At 47.1% G+C, this 15,117-nt stretch overlaps 1 protein-coding gene across 1 annotated transcript; it reads left to right on the plus strand.

The window, feature by feature from the left end:
* The first annotated feature begins 56 nt into the window (after positions 1-56).
* Positions 57-14,557, plus strand: ELAC2 (elaC ribonuclease Z 2). Its single transcript, XM_010191554.1, has 23 exons — positions 57-103; positions 198-268; positions 998-1,062; positions 1,709-1,766; positions 2,276-2,344; positions 2,867-3,022; positions 3,511-3,569; positions 4,249-4,307; positions 4,396-4,468; positions 5,468-5,580; positions 6,222-6,320; positions 6,538-6,676; positions 6,755-6,840; positions 7,881-7,990; positions 10,012-10,108; positions 10,558-10,696; positions 11,329-11,367; positions 11,537-11,646; positions 12,086-12,185; positions 12,265-12,385; positions 12,585-12,663; positions 13,456-13,600; positions 14,305-14,557. The coding sequence occupies exons 1-23, from the start codon at positions 90-92 to the stop codon at positions 14,545-14,547; spliced, it is 2,244 nt and encodes a 747-aa protein (XP_010189856.1). The 5' UTR covers positions 57-89; the 3' UTR covers positions 14,548-14,557.
* Positions 14,558-15,117: the final 560 nt, after the last annotated feature.

Genomic DNA, 15,117 nt, shown 5'->3' on the forward strand with positions numbered 1-15,117 from the left:
GGGTGGCCGGGTCGTCCTGTCCGGACTCACCCTGACGCCCCCTCCCCCTCAGGTACCTCTTCAACTGCGGCGAGGGCACGCAGCGCGCCATGCAGGAGCACAAGTAAGTGGGGCCGCCCGGAGGGCCGCCCCGATTTTCCACCGCGGGGCTGCATCAAACTCTGCTCACACCCACCCACCCCCGTCTTGCTCCTCAGGCTGAAGATCTCCCACCTGGACAGCATCTTCCTCAGCCGGGTGGCCTGGGCCAACGTCGGAGGGCTGCCAGGTGAGTGGGGGCTGGCTAGGTGCAGACTGTCACCTCCTCTCACCAGTCCCAGCCGCAGGCCACAGCTGTCTAGGCCAGAGGTGGTGGCTTTGTAAGCTGCCCAGTGGATGCTGCTATAGGGTCTCTTACGTCACGATGAAGAGAGGAAAAGCACTGTCAGAGTAGCTGGATTGGGCGTGGGGCTCTGCAGTGCTTTCAGCTGCAGCAAGGGCTCTGTGACAGTGCATGTGGACATGTGGTGCTAGAGGCACTGCCTTCCCAGCTTGCATGGCTTTCTCTTCCCAAAATCTTCTCAGGTAGAAGGCATTGCCAGTGTTTCATTACCAGCAGGAAGCTGTTTGTGAGTCTGACTAGTCTGAGTTCAAAGAGATCTACAAAGGTTTCTGGTCCACCCTTGTCCTTAAAGCAGAGTGAGATTAGAACAGATCTCTTAGGATCTTGTACATTAACATTCTGGAAATCTCCAAGAAAAATGGAGATTCACAATCTGTTCAGTTAACCTACTTCAAATTGTGGCTATCAAGATTTCTAGATACTTTCTTCACCAGTGGAGGCAAGTGACTTGTTGAAACTGCCACAAAGCTGAGGCAAAACTGAATTTGGATCTGAGTTTGGTACTGGCCTTCTTGGAGAGGCCCAGCACTGCTGGGTGCTGAGAGGGATCTTCCTTGGGTGATCTACCAGCAGTTAGCAGGTCTGTGATAAAGCTGTTTCTCTGCTTTCTTTTAGGTATGATACTCACGTTAAAAGCTATAGGGCTTCAAAGATGTGTTTTCCTAGGGCCACCAAAGCTGGTAAGTACAGGAAGCTTGCAGAAGAGAGAGCAAACCCCTCAAATGTTAAAGCTTACCTTGGAATTGACAGTGTAGGTATCAAAGGAGTGAATCATTGTACAGGTGTAAAATGCTGGTCTGAGTTCATGCCAGCCCAAAGGTTTTGCCAGAAGGGCTCGCATTAAAAAGCAAATCTCTTCAGTTACACACAGGACAACATCAGAATTCTGCTCCTTAAAACTGTCTTGTCAGCTCATATTCTGGTGAATCATGTTTTGGAAATAGGGTGTCCTTTGTTCTCCTGTCTGCTTCCTCCCCGTTTTCTTTAATAGAGGCTTGCTCTCTGATCTCCTGCTTAATGCAATCCAGCCATGTCTAGGCTGAAAATTTCCAATCCTCAGCATTGGTTTATTTCCTTGCCATATCTGCTGACTAATTGTATTGACGGAAGGGATGAGGAGAGTGGTTCTTTATTTTCCTTTCTATTTCTAAATGAGTAATACCCACTGGAGGTGGGAGGCCTACCCAGGCTGTCCTGTGCTGCCAAGTTTTGGCCTGACTGGACGTTGAGCCTTTGACTTCACTGAAGGTAACTGTAACTCCTGAAAGTGGTGCTTCTGATTGCACTGCTTGGGCATGGCCTCCTGATACACTGTCTCTTTTGCAGCAAAACTACTTGAAAGCAATTCGACTCTTCCCTGGGCCCCTAAAAAGGATGGATTTAGGTATGTAGGGCAGGGATGTGCTGCTAATGTGAACTTGTAGTTTCTTATTGTTACAGCTGTAGCCAATGTTACAATGAACAGTAACAACTTCAGAATAAAGGCCTCCGGTTTAGATCCACTTAAGTTTTAAACGTTTGTTTTGACCTAATACACTGTTCAAATCCATCACAAGAACTGCTTGGAAGTACCAGCTCTGTTTCTGGTAGGCTTCTCCCAGTCTGTCTGGCTAGTAGGCAGCATTTGGTTTTACAGCACTGTAAAGGCCATTTGTTTCCAGAGTCTGCCAGTGAACTTGCTTACCGTGGTATCATGGACTACTTTTTGTGAACGATGGGCTTTTAACAACCTTAATTATTCATTGATCTTTGCAGTCGGGCAGAGAAAGGAAAGGGGGACTTTCAGCAGGTTTTGTTTAAGAAAGAGAAAAGAGATTTTCCTGATTAAAATTCTTGTGGTGTATGTATCTCTTCTTATGAACTTGCTGATGCTGGTTTCTGATCTCTTTCCAGCTGTGCAATTGCACACAGAGCCTGACTATAAGGACGAGACGATGACAGTCTACCAAATACCTCTTTCAGGTGAGCTTGTGATGCTGTAATCAGACAGGAGAAGCACTTGTTTAGTAACTGTGCTTAAAGTGGTTAAAGGAGCAGCTTCTGTTTGCAAGCCTGAACAAGGAGACGTTTACTAATTTGAATGTTCTTCTCAGGAGAAGGATCTCTTTCAAAGAAACAAGAAATGTTGAGTCAGGGCTTTGGTTTGTTCCTTTAGATGTGGGTGTATAGAATGACATGTGAAACATCACTAGATTCGCCTTTCTTGACTAACTGAGTTTTCTTGCCGTTGGAAACGGTGATACTTAGAGTACAGGCACAGATTTGACAAGAGTTTAGCAGTTTTGAGAGGGACTGAAGGACTTGGATGATGAGTGGATCCTGAATGAGATCCTGATGAGACTATACAAGTGCAAATCAGACTGGAGGGGAAGAGCTCTCTACTCTCTGGTGCAGTTTAAACATGGCTGTGATACTGCTCATGCTTTTCTTGTCTATTCCTTTTGACTGAGTGACCTTTGTGCTGTTTTATTCGATTTGGAGCAGAAAAACAACTAGCTACTGGAAGTACATTGCCTCAGAGTCCTGAAGCATCAACCCAAGGTGGAAATAGCCCTAGGAGGGGCATAGGGCCTGGATCCCCAAGAGCTGCACAGCAAAGCTTAGAAGAGGGCGAGGAAAAAGAAAGCCCAAAGAAAACAGGTGAAAAAAGTGGAATGACCTCTTTAAATTTAATGAAATAGTGCCAGATTAAGGATATGCATTTATCTGCTGAGCTGTTTGCTCTCTGGAAGTGAGGTCTGTAGAGAAAATCGGCTGAAGGACTACATGGAGCAGAAAGAGTTCTGGTACTTCAGAAGCTGATGCAGAACTACAAGGCCTAGAAATTGGATGTGATTTCTATTTTGGGTATAATTAGTCCCTGGCTTGACTGAGTGCTCCAGACATTGTAATTTAATTACAAGTGGATGTTGGGGTTGATTATTTTTCAGTTTTGGGCTTGATTTTGGTTTCTTTTAGCTGAAACCATGGGCTCTCTGGCCTTAGGTGCTTGTAACATTTTGCTTTTAGGCTCCAGGTTGGCTGGATGATGATGTTCCTATTGGTGCATTAGCAAACATTGATACGTTTTGACTTTCAGAAAAATTACAGTCAGTGATGATTCTGAGTAGTTTTGCTTTCTCTTACAGGTGGTGAACAGAAATGTGCAAGCAAGCATCCTGACCTGGTGATGGCTTTCCTTTGTAAAGTAAGCTTGGACACAAAGTTCTCTATATCAATGTAGAATAGTATATAGAATAGAAGGGAACTACAACAATTATTATCCAGCTGCCTGACCACTTCAGGCTGACCAAAAGTTAGAACATATTATTAAGGGCATTGTCCAAATGCCTCTTAAACACTGACAGACTTGGGGCATCAGCCTCTGTAGGATGCCTGTTCCAGGGCTTGACCACCCTCTTGGTAAAGAAATGCTTCCCAATGTAATTAGTACATTTCATCTTGATAAATAGATTTAATTGGAGATAGTGTTTTCAAGCAGGACTTTGAAGCTATTTTGTGTTTCTACTTTTCAAAGGTCAGAGTAACTAGTATAAGTAGAAATGTGTGAAAACTAGAGACATTTTTTTAGAAACGTTCTTTATGGAACAGCCAATTGAGAGTATACAGGTTCCATTATTGCTTAATGCTTACAGTAGGGAAGTATATCCTGCTTACTTGGCTAAAGAAGGGAGCAAGAAGCAGCAGTGTGATCTTGGAAACCAGAAAGTCTAGTAAAAGCTTTCTCGGGGTAAAGCAGCCTAGTGGCTGTGGAACTGAAAAGGGAAAAAAAAACACCTTAGCTTGTGGGGAAACACTTTAAGTACGTGGATCTTGTTTCCTGGCTTAGTTTGGCTGGTAATTCTGTTTTATTTAACTCTCTTCAGATTCACCCAAAGAAGGGAAAATTCTTAGCAGCTAAAGCACAGGAGATGGGCCTGCCAGTGTGAGTACAAGAGCCCAGCCTGGGGGATGGGGCAGCACCAGGCTTGTTGATGTTGGCAAGCTAAGTATTTCTATGGCCTTGTTTTCAGGGGAACTCCAGCCATTCTTCCCATAATTACAGCTCTCAAAAATGGAGAGAGCATCACTTTTGAAGGCAGAGAGGTAAGATGTATCTGTGCTTTCTGCTCTTGCTTTGCCCTCCTTCTCTAGGCTCCTAGGGTGACAATCATTTGTGCAGAATGTTTTGCCTACCAGTAGTTATTGGGACATGGTGCTTTGGTTTCTTTTTACACCCATTCTTGAGGCAAGGGTGGGCGATGGTTGTCTGCCTATTCCCTCTCATCCCTGCTAAGAGGTTGCCATGTGTTTTGCTGATTTTGAGCTTTCGGTGGCTACTTTTGGTTAGTCACGGGTCCCTGTTCCAGCCCCAGGCTGTTGCTGAATGTGGCTCCCATGAGGAGCATGTCTGGGGCTGTCGCAGGTGTATGAGTAAGGGAGTATACGATGAACTGAGTTCATTTATGAGAAGGGCTTCATGTCTGCTCTTTGTCAGAGCTTCTTCATCTCCCCTTCCCAAAGCAGACACAGGCCTGGAAGTGAACTCGTGGAGATAATCCCTGCATATTTTAAATCTGGAGTTTGAATGCCTGTGAAGCTTTGACTCCCTACTTGCTCTATTTGCCCCTGTTAGACCAAAAGAAGCTCAGTGGTTCCTGTGGGCGGGGTCTTAATCTCTCAAACACTAGTCTGAAGTGAGAGGTAGAGCCAGCTCTGGCCTTGTCCCAGATGATCTGTAAGGGTAGATTCTAACCTGGGAGATAAAAATGAGAATTTCACAAAACATTTTTTTCTTAAGCACACTTCTGCTACCAAATAAATCTGCTGTGGGAACCTAGAATTCCCTTCCTTATGTTAGGTTGTGGTTTTCTCTGAGACCAGGGCTGGGATTTTTTGTGACACAGCAAAATGCAAACTTGTGGTAATGAGAACAGAAAGGGGAAAACGAGTTGCACTGACTGTGTTTGCTGAACGTTGAAAATGCCTGCTTGGAGGTGCTGTGGGCTGGCTGATAGACCAGCTGCTGAAAGAGTGGGACATACTGATGCAAGAAAGGCTACGTATAGCTGGAGCATGGTGTGATCTTTGTGTTTTTGTCTGCAGCTCTTTCCTGAAGAACTGTGTACCCCGACTGATCCTGGCCCAGTGTTCATCGTGCTGGAATGCCCTCGTGAGGGCTTTGTGGATGCTATCTGTGAAAATGAGACCTTCCGAAGGTAGCAGGGCTGGGTGACCTGCAGTGTTTGAGGGAAGACATCTCCGCTGAGCTTTGCCAAAGAGAACTTCTTGTTCTGTTCTAGATGAGTTGCTTTTTGTGGCTGATCTCTGAGCTGTGTGGCACTGTTAAGAAGCTAGAAACTCAAGAAGGGACTGGTGGTGCATTTTGAGCCCTTCAGGAATGGCAGGACTGTGCAGGAGCTGTGGATTCAGTAACTGTGATAGGCCTGTCTTTCCCCAGGGGCCTCCAGAGAAGGAAATGTGCACTGGTGTCCTGCTGGGGAGCAATGTGGTGGGGAAACTGCCGCTTCACTATGCGGCAGAAGCCTGGACTGCACGTGACATCTCTAGGGCTTGTGCAGAAGTTTGTTAGGCTTCTGAAAGGCTCTGCAGATATTGTTGCTCTTGAAGAAGAGGAACTGCCCTGGGGAGGAGAGTGGAGATGTCAGCAAATGATGAGCTTGAGCCTCATGCCTACCATGATGTGGAGCCTAAAGCTCCTGGGCTGTGGTCTTAAGATCTGTGCTCTGGCTGCTTCAGTGAAGGCAACTGATAGCACCAAGATGGGAGAGGGGTGAGGATGCCAAGGTGATGGAGCACTGAAGCATAGGTATTCTTTCTGTATTTGAATGTGCTCCAGGTACCAGGAAGGACTTCCTGAGAACCAGGTGGCTCTGATCATTCATATGACTCCAGAGTCAGTGCTCCGAGACAGCCGCTACCAGCAATGGCTGGAAAGGTATGTACGTGGTCTTCTGATTACTTGGCTTCATGTCACTGTTGGGGAGCAGCATGTTCTTATGGTGCAAATGTTCTTCCCAGAGTAGAAATAGCTATTGGATGGCAGCAGGGCTTTGCTGGCTCAGATGAGATTTTAGCTCATGGCTCAGGTGTGCACACATGCCTGACTCTAACATAGGGCTGAAGCTGTTGTGCATTTTATTGTCCTCTTACAGATTTGGACCTGGAACTCAGCACTTGGTGCTCAATGAAAATTCCTCCGCAGTGCACAACCCACGTAGCTACAAGACCCAAACTCAGCTGAACCTCATCCACCCAGAGATCTTCCCTCTGCTTACCACATACCAGAGCAAGGTAGGCCAGGCCCTGCTTGCCTGTGTACCTCGTGCCCCTGAGCAAAGAGGGTGTTTAATGTCACTCTTCTCCATGTAGGAAGAAGAGGCTGTATGTAGTGTGCCAATTGTGCGAGGAGAGTGTCTCTTGAAATACCACTTCAGACCACAACAGGAGTGGCAGAGGTCAGTGGGAATCTTTGGCTTAACCAGTTTTTGGGTGTTGGCTTGAAGCAGCTTTTCAGTGTGAGTCTGTACTGAGGGAAGATGGTGTGACAGCATCCTTTGCAGACTCTTACTGACATCTATGCTGGGGTAGCTGCCAAGCTATCAGCTGTGTTTTGAGGGGTATGTCCCTGTCCCTGTAAGTCTCAGGCAAGGTGTAGGACACAGATGAGTCAAGCACTGAGAATACCACCTGGCCAGTGGTTTGGAGTGTTGTTTCTGTCCCTCATTCTTGTAGCCTCACGTGCTTCTCTATCCTTTGCTTTGACTTCCTGTGTTGCGCATCCAGCCATGTCTGTGGCAGGGAGAGACTTTTTGAGGAGCCTGGTGAAAGTCTTGCCAGGCTTTCTGGGTCTTCAAATGGCATCAGAGCTGAAAGCCTCAGGTGGTGAACAGTTGCAGACTTCTCCACTGGTGCTTGCTTTGTAGGCAAGTAGGTGAAGCTGAAGATCTTAAGGGCAGGTGGCCATGTGGTGCAAGGGGACACCAACGAATGGCTCAGATTTCTGCTTCTGTGGAGCAGAATAGGAAGAACCAGATGCCAAGAAGAGTTTAGGTTTCTCTGCTTAAGGTGTCTGAATGCCTGTAGTACTGTGTATGTTCTGACCAGGACACAGGTCCCTTATGCTTTTGAGTGGTGCCTGGAGCCTTTTTGGGAAGTTGTTGTTCTTCCAGTAGTCTCTGTGCTGCCTTGCAGTGCCCTCTGGTGTCTGGCAGCTCTGGGTCTGGGCAGCACAGCACAGCATAGTGCTGTTCCAGGAGCTTCTCTGGTTTGGTGGAATCATTATTTCTGTGGCATGGCTCAGCCTAACTAGGCCTTTTTGGTGCACACCATACTCAGGGATGCATCTTCCCTCATCTCTCAAAATGGAACCTGGAAGGAGCATCTGACCCTTTGTTGTAAGGCTGTTTTGGCACAGTAATTTGGCACTTTGCTCTGATAAGTGCTCTCATTTCAGCTCCTACCCTGTCCTATCCTGATACATGGCCTTTTCTTTCAGAGATGCTGTGACTGTCTGCGATCACGATGCATTTGTTAGTGAAGCCTTGGATCTCCCTGACTTCCAGACTCGTGTGAAGGAGTGCAGAGAGAACCTGTCTGCTGTACCAGGTAAGGATCAGCAACTTGTCTTGGATCAGTGTAATGGAGTAGGAGCATCAGGGCACAGCAGGACAGGAGTCAGGTCCCAGCTCTGTCATGGACAATGAGCAGAGTCCTTGTTTGTCCACCTTTGGATATCACAGACAGGTAGGGTTTGGAAGGGACCTCTGGAGATCATCCAGTCCAGCCCCCTGCCAGAGCAGGATCACCCAGAGAAGATCACACAGGAACATGTCCAGGCAGGTTTTGAATGTCTCCAGAGAAGAAGGCTCCACAACCACTCTGGACAACCTGGTCCAGTGCTCTGTCACCCTCAAAGTAAAGAAATTTTCCTTTATGTTCCAATGGAATTTTCTGTGTTCCAGTTTGTACCCACTGCCACTTGTGTTGCAGGGCACCTCTGAAAAGAGTTGGGCTGCATCCTCTTTGACACCTGCCCTTCAGATATTTGTAAGCATTAATAAGGTCCCCTCTGTCTTTTCTTCTCCAGGCTAAACAGACCTGGCTCTCTCAGCCTTTCCTCATAAGAGAGATGCTCCAGTCCCCTCATCATCTTTATAGTCTTCTGCTGGACTCTCTTCAGTAGTTCCATATGTTTCTTGAACAGGGAACCCAGAACTGGACACAATATTCCAGATGTGGCCTCACCAGGGCAGAGTAGAGGGGGACAATAACCTCCCTCGACCCGCTGACCACACTCTTCTTAATGCACCCCAGGATACCATTGGCCTTCTTGGGCCGTGAGGGCACATTGCTGGCTCATGGTCAGCCTGCTGTCCACCAGGACTCCTAGGTCCTTCTGTGCAGAGCTGCTTTCCAGCAGGTCACCCCCTAACTTGTACTGGTGCATGGAGGTTATTCCTCCATAGGTGCAGGACCCTACACTTGTCTCTGTTGAACTTCACTAGGTTCCTCTGCACCCGACTCTCAAGCCCATCCAGGTCTCTCTGAATGGCAACACAGCGGTCTGGTGTGTCAGCCACTCTTCCCAGTTTTGTATCATCAGCAAACTTGCTGAGGGTGCACTCTGTCCCTTCAAGGTCATTGATGAACATATTAAATAAGATTGGACCCAGTACTGACCCCTGAGGAACACCACTAGACACAGGGCCCCACCTAGACTCTGCACTGCTGATCACAACTGTCTGAGCTCTGCCATTTAGCCAATTCTCAATCCACATCACTGTCTACTAGTCTAACCCACACTTCCTAAGCCTACCTATGAGGGTGCTATGGGAGGCAGTATCAAAAGCCTTGCTAAAGCCAAGGTAGACAGCATCCACTCCTCTCCCCTCATCTACCTAGCTAATCACGCCATCATAGAAGGCCATCAGATCAGTCAAGCATGATTTCCTCTTGGTGAATCCATGTTGACTGCTTCTGATAACTTTCTTTGCCTCCATATGCTTAGAGATGGCATACAGAATTAGCTGTTCCATCACTTTTTCAGGGATGGAGGTGCGGCTGACCGGCCTGTAGTTTCCTGGGTCCTCTGTCTTGCCTTCTTTGAAGACTGGGGTGACATTGGCTTTCATTCAGTCCTCAGACACCTCTCCTGTTCTTCATGGCTTTTTAAAGATGATGCAGCAATAACATCTGCCAGCTCCCTCAGCACTCATGGATGAATCCCATCGGGGTCCATGGATTTGTGGATACTGAGCTTGCCTAAATGATCTCTAACCTAAACTTTCTTGACCAAGGAAATGGCTTACTCCATACTTTCTCACTTACCTCCAGGGCCTAGGATTCTTGAGGTGCAGCCTTTGCAGTAAATACTGAAGCAAAGAAGACATTGCAGTCATGCAAGGATGTGCAGTGCTAAGACTGTTATGTTTTCTTGATGGTGCTCATTCTTCTGTCTTCCCTTGTAAACCTTTCTGCTATAGGAGAGCCAGAGGCTGAAGGAGGCAAAAATGAACATGCTGGACATATAGGCTCTGGAGTTACTAGGCTGTTGAATTAAGTGATGTCTGAATGGGCAATATGTGGATAACATTTACTTACAAATCCTTGTTGTCTGTTTTCTCCAGGAAATGTGGGTTCTTATCCTGAAATTGTGTTCTTGGGAACAGGATCTGCCATTCCAATGAAAATCCGAAATGTCAGTTCCACGCTAGTAAACACCAGGTAAATCTCAGTGTCGTGCATTCTGCTTGGAGAGGTTCGGTGTCTCAAGAAGGTGTCACCCAAGGGCTGTTGTGACCAGTGTGTTGATGACACAGGGAGAGTGCCCCTATTGTGTAGTCTGTACGGCTTTGGTTTCAGGCACCAGGGAAGGGTGGGGTGTCTTTCAGGTGGGGAAGACTTAGAGCCACCTGTAAAGACAAAAAATTAATGTCTTCATTCATTTTACCATCTGCCTCAAGGATGTGTTCAACATCAACACAAGGCCAGGATGAGTTATGCAGACAGAAGAGTCTTTCTAAAGCCTTGGCTAGTAGGACTGGAGTAGCATTTAGAGGTGTAGAGCACTGATAGCTCTCTGCCTTCCAACCCAAAAGATTCTTCTCCCTGAATAGGCCCTGGTCAGAGCTCATATAGTGGCTGCTAAATGTCTTTGTCACTTTTCTTGCCAGCTCTACCCGATCTCTGCTCTTGGACTGTGGAGAAGGAACATTTGGACAGCTCTGTCGCCACTATGGAGAGCAAGTTGACCAAGTGCTGTGCAACTTAGCAGCTGTGTTTGTGTCTCACATGCACACTGATCATCATTCGGTAGGTTGAGTGTGTTGGAAGGAGAAGAGGTTCTGTGCAGGCATGCTTAGGTGTTGGGGATTCAGATGTAGCTGCAGCTGATGAATGCAGGCTGCTGTGCTGTTAGGGCTGCACCTCCCCTCTGCACCTCCCCAGGCACTACTGAATCTGTGTTTCTAATCCCCTCTCCTTCCTGTTAGGGATCCCTGCAGGCTTGCCAGGATCATCCACTGTAATTTTTTAGCTGTGTCCAACCCAGTTTCCTTCAGTGCTTTGCAGTAAACAGTCACAGAACGGCCAGCTGGTCTGGGCCTGATCAGGGCAGGCTGTTTACTTGTCTGCTCTCTTGTCTGGAAACCACACAGAGTCTATGATGTTGGGCAGCGACTTTCTGCTCCCCTCCCTCCAGACACGGCAGCACTGGGAAGGGTTGAGGGGCTTTGTGTTGTGGGCTGCTGGTCACCAGCTTGGGGGCGTAAGCAGTGACAGTGCTACCACAGCTCAGAAAGTTGTGGTTATTGGAAAAGCAGTAATCATATTTCTGACTACAGGTTTTCCAAAATCTGCAGCTTTCTGAGCTGCGGTGGCACTGTTGCCACTTAGCCCCAGATATTCCTTACTACAGCTCGCTGTCTTGTTTGTTCCATTTGCAGGGGTTGTTGAACATCCTGATGGAGAGGCGGAGAGCTTTTGTAAGTAGTCCTGTTGTTTCACTGCTCCTGAACTTGCCTTGGAGTGAAGAGAGGGGGGGGTGGAAATTCCTGAGCAGTGGAAAAGCACCATCTTTTCCCTAGGTATTTCGTTGCTGATTTGGTGTGTATCTGGTGCTGATATTCCCTCCCCCCGTCTTTGCTTTTGCAGGCAGCCCTTGGTCAGGCTTTCAGCCCTCTGTTTCTGGTAGCACCTGAGCAGATCATGCCTTGGCTACACGAGTACCACAGCCACTGTGAAGAGATTCTCGGAGACATCAAGTGAGTGTTCTGTGTGGTATGTAGAGAAGTGTCCTTGCTGGGTCCTTATTTAAGGCAAACTGCTGTCATCTGTTCACTCCACCCCTTTGTTGAGGGCAAATCAGAGTCCTTCCATTGTCTGTAAAATTAGGATGTGCAGTTTGCAAAGGGGAGGATAGAGTTTGTTACTTAGTTTTTTTACTTAATAGAGGCTTACATGCAGACTTTCATTTTCCTTAGGAGAGGGGAGCTGGGCAACTCAAAAAAGATTCCTGAGAGTGTTTGACAGTGGGAAAGGAGTGGTTGGATGAGTTACTGGGCACTGGATAATGAAAGCAAGGGGAAAAACAGAGAGGTGGACAAAAATGTCTTGTTTGTGAGGCGCTGAACTGAGAAGGAGAAATAGGCTGCTTAAAGATAAGATCAGGTCCTTAGTTATCTCTTCTCCCCTCCCTCACAGAATGATTTCTTCCCAGTCTCTTGTGAAAGGCTGTGAGAACATCAAACCTAAAGTGAAATGGTTTGTCAGTTCTCTGTTAGAGAGCTACGACTTAGCTGAGGTAAGCTCACAAGCTGGCAGGGTCAGTTGCTATGAGGGCAGAAGGGGACCTGAGGTCTAACACTTGTATCCTTGTTCAGTTTCAGACTTGTGAAGTCCAGCACTGTAAAAATGCTTTTGCATGTTCAATGATCCACAAATCTGGCTGGAAAGTAGTCTATTCTGGTGACACAATGCCCTGCATGTCCTTAGTACAAATGGGTAGGTGACAAAAACCCTCTACTTGAAGAATGTCTTGGAGAAAGGTCTTGAACTGTTAGTATCCCAAGTGTGCACCCCCAAACCCTTGGTGCTATGCCTGCAACACAATGAGGGGCTAAGGGAGGGAAATGAGAATTCGTGTGGGCAGTTGAACTAGTCTATATTCAATTGAAGGTTGAATATGTGATTATTTACACAGGTAAAAATGCTAACCTGCTGATCCATGAAGCAACATTGGAAGATGGCATGGAAAAAGAAGCTATAGAGAAGACACACAGGTGGGTTGTGTTCTTCTGTCTATCACCATTAGGAAGGCAAAGATGCTAAGCTGGGTTTTGGCCTTGGAGCTGGTGGGGAAGGGCCCAAGCCCTATAGATGGTTCTGGTGTTTGTACAGCTCTTCAGCCCTAAAAATGGTGTATGGCTCATTGTACCAGCTCTGTAGCCCTGACAGCTCCTCCAAACATTCCCAAGGAAAGATGGGAAAAGCTTTTAAGTAGACAGTAGTAACTCTACAAATAAACTAGCTTGAAGGAAAGGCCCTCTGCTTGATTACATTTGAGGACTAAGCTCAGGAGGCAGAAGAGCCATCTTACCCCACAGCCAACCATGCAACTCAAACTGAGCACTGCAGCCAGTGATTCATAGAGTTGCCCCCAGCAAAAATGGGGACACCTGAGAGCAGCCTCTCAGAATTACCTGTGAGTTACATTGCAAGAGAGCTGGACTTTCTGGCATCACGGGGACAAGTGTTTGAATAAGCCCTCTCCCCAGTTTGTGGAGCCCATAAATGCAGAGCACCAGGTAATTACAGCTGCTTTCCTACACTCAGTCATGTGGAAATCAAACACTTGCCTCCAGTGCAGGTTGCCAGAGGAAAAGGTGCCTGGGTGTGCCTGCAAAGAGCATGTGCTCAGTACATGTCAGATAGCATCTGATGTTGGCTGTTGGGATGTGACCTGAGATGCAAAGCAGCCTGCCCTGCCCTGCTCCTGTAGGGTGCAGGGGCAGCACCAGTCAGCCTGGGTGTGACTAGGGGACACAGTGCCACAGTTCCTGTTCCTTTTGCAGCACAACTTCCCAGGCGATTCAGACTGGGATGAAGATGAATGCAGGGTTCATCATGCTCAATCACTTCAGTCAGAGATATGCCAAGATCCCGCTGTTCAGTGAAGACTTCAGTGAGAAGGTTGGAATTGCGTTTGATCACATGAGAGTAAGTTGGGAGCTTTGAGCCAGACTGTGGGAAAGGTTTCGGTGTTACTTTGGGATGGCTGCTCATGAATTAAATTCTCCACTTATAACGTATCGATACACCATCTCCTGAAGAGCAGTCTCCTCTGAAACAGCTCTTTTTACTGCTGGCAGGAAACATTGCCAATGTGGGGCAGGGGTGGCACAGAGCAAGATGTGCTGGTGGCTCTTGAGAACAGAAGTCCATTCTTAACGTACTGGGTACTTGCCTCATGTCACCTCTATTCTGTGCATGCTATTCCCAGTTGAAAACCTAGTTTTACTGCCATTCCCACTCCCTTCGTGATTGGTGTACTGCTTTAATGGCCTTCTGCAAAAGACGTCCAGGAGCCAAAAGCTGTTGCCATTGGATTGAACACCATCTTAGCTGTGAGAACAGCGCACTGCTCAGTCAAAACTTGCACAGCGTCCACATCATTTCTTGTGAAGAAAATGTAAATAATTTGGCACAGGGGATGTATGTGGACTGACTGCTGTAGAGCTGGAAATGATGTCCTGCCCACTGGTGTCAGTGCAGCTGAAAACTGTCAGTGGGGTCAGGGCTCCCCTGTGCTGGGTGCTGTGCAGAGGAGGCAGCGCCCTGCCATATGGACAGGCAAAGATGGGCGAGGAAGGAAAACAAAACACAATTCTGATGCAGGTGCTCCTCTGCTTGATGTATTTCAGGTACGTTTTGGTGACTTTCCGACCATCCCAAAGCTGATCCCGCCTCTGAAGGCTTTGTTTGCAGATGACATAGTAGAAATGGAGGAGCGTAAGGAAAAACGTGAGATGAGGCTTCTGAAGGAGACTGCTATAGCCTTGGACAAACTGGCTGGTGGTGAGAACAAGGAAGCACCATGCCAGAAACGGAAACAAGACAAGAAACAACAGGAAGTACTAAACAAGAAACTTAAAACAGTCAACTGAAAGAAACAAGGTTGAGAACACTCTGTTCTGCAAGAGGTGCCTTGCTCTCTGCAGCCTTCGTGAGCATGCAGTGCTGCAGGCACCATGGAAAAAGGGGCTGGCCTCAGCGTCAGGGTTCGCTTGGTCATCAGTGGATCTCTGTGGGCTGAAGCTACCAAGCGTGCTGTTAGCAGCATGAGTTCTTGTGACAACAGTATCTGCCCGTACAGTTCATGTTTCTGGGTCTCACCAGTCCATGTGTCATTTTTTCTTTTAGCCAAAAGTTCTTCTTTTTGAATGGTTTTAATTTTTGGTTTTATGCTACAAGCTATTGATAAAGTAACAGCAGCAGCTGTGACCTATGCAAGAGATTGGGTTTCAGAAGCCCTTGAGGGGCCATGGATTCACCAGAATAAAGTGGGCAGGTCTCTGGGTTATGAGGAATGTAACTAGGTATCAGAACCCAGACCCATAGCAGGAAATTTAATAATAAAATGAGACCCAGCTAATTTTTAGATTAAATTAGGGATGTGAATGCTGCTGTCTTCCCATTTTATTTTGGTTTTCTAAGCTGATTTTTTTTTTTCATAA

This window comes from Mesitornis unicolor, unplaced genomic scaffold (genome assembly GCF_000695765.1).
Source record: "Mesitornis unicolor isolate BGI_N332 unplaced genomic scaffold, ASM69576v1 scaffold35609, whole genome shotgun sequence".
Classification (NCBI taxonomy): Eukaryota; Metazoa; Chordata; class Aves; order Mesitornithiformes; family Mesitornithidae; genus Mesitornis; species Mesitornis unicolor.

Excerpts from the sequence above, each read along its gene's own strand:
- ELAC2 (XM_010191554.1), top strand. Across the intron at positions 6,677-6,754 it reads TTACCACATACCAGAGCAAG|GAAGAAGAGGCTGTATGTAG; the intron begins GTAGGCCAGGCC and ends TTCTCCATGTAG. Across the intron at positions 10,697-11,328 it reads TGCACACTGATCATCATTCG|GGGTTGTTGAACATCCTGAT; the intron begins GTAGGTTGAGTG and ends TTCCATTTGCAG.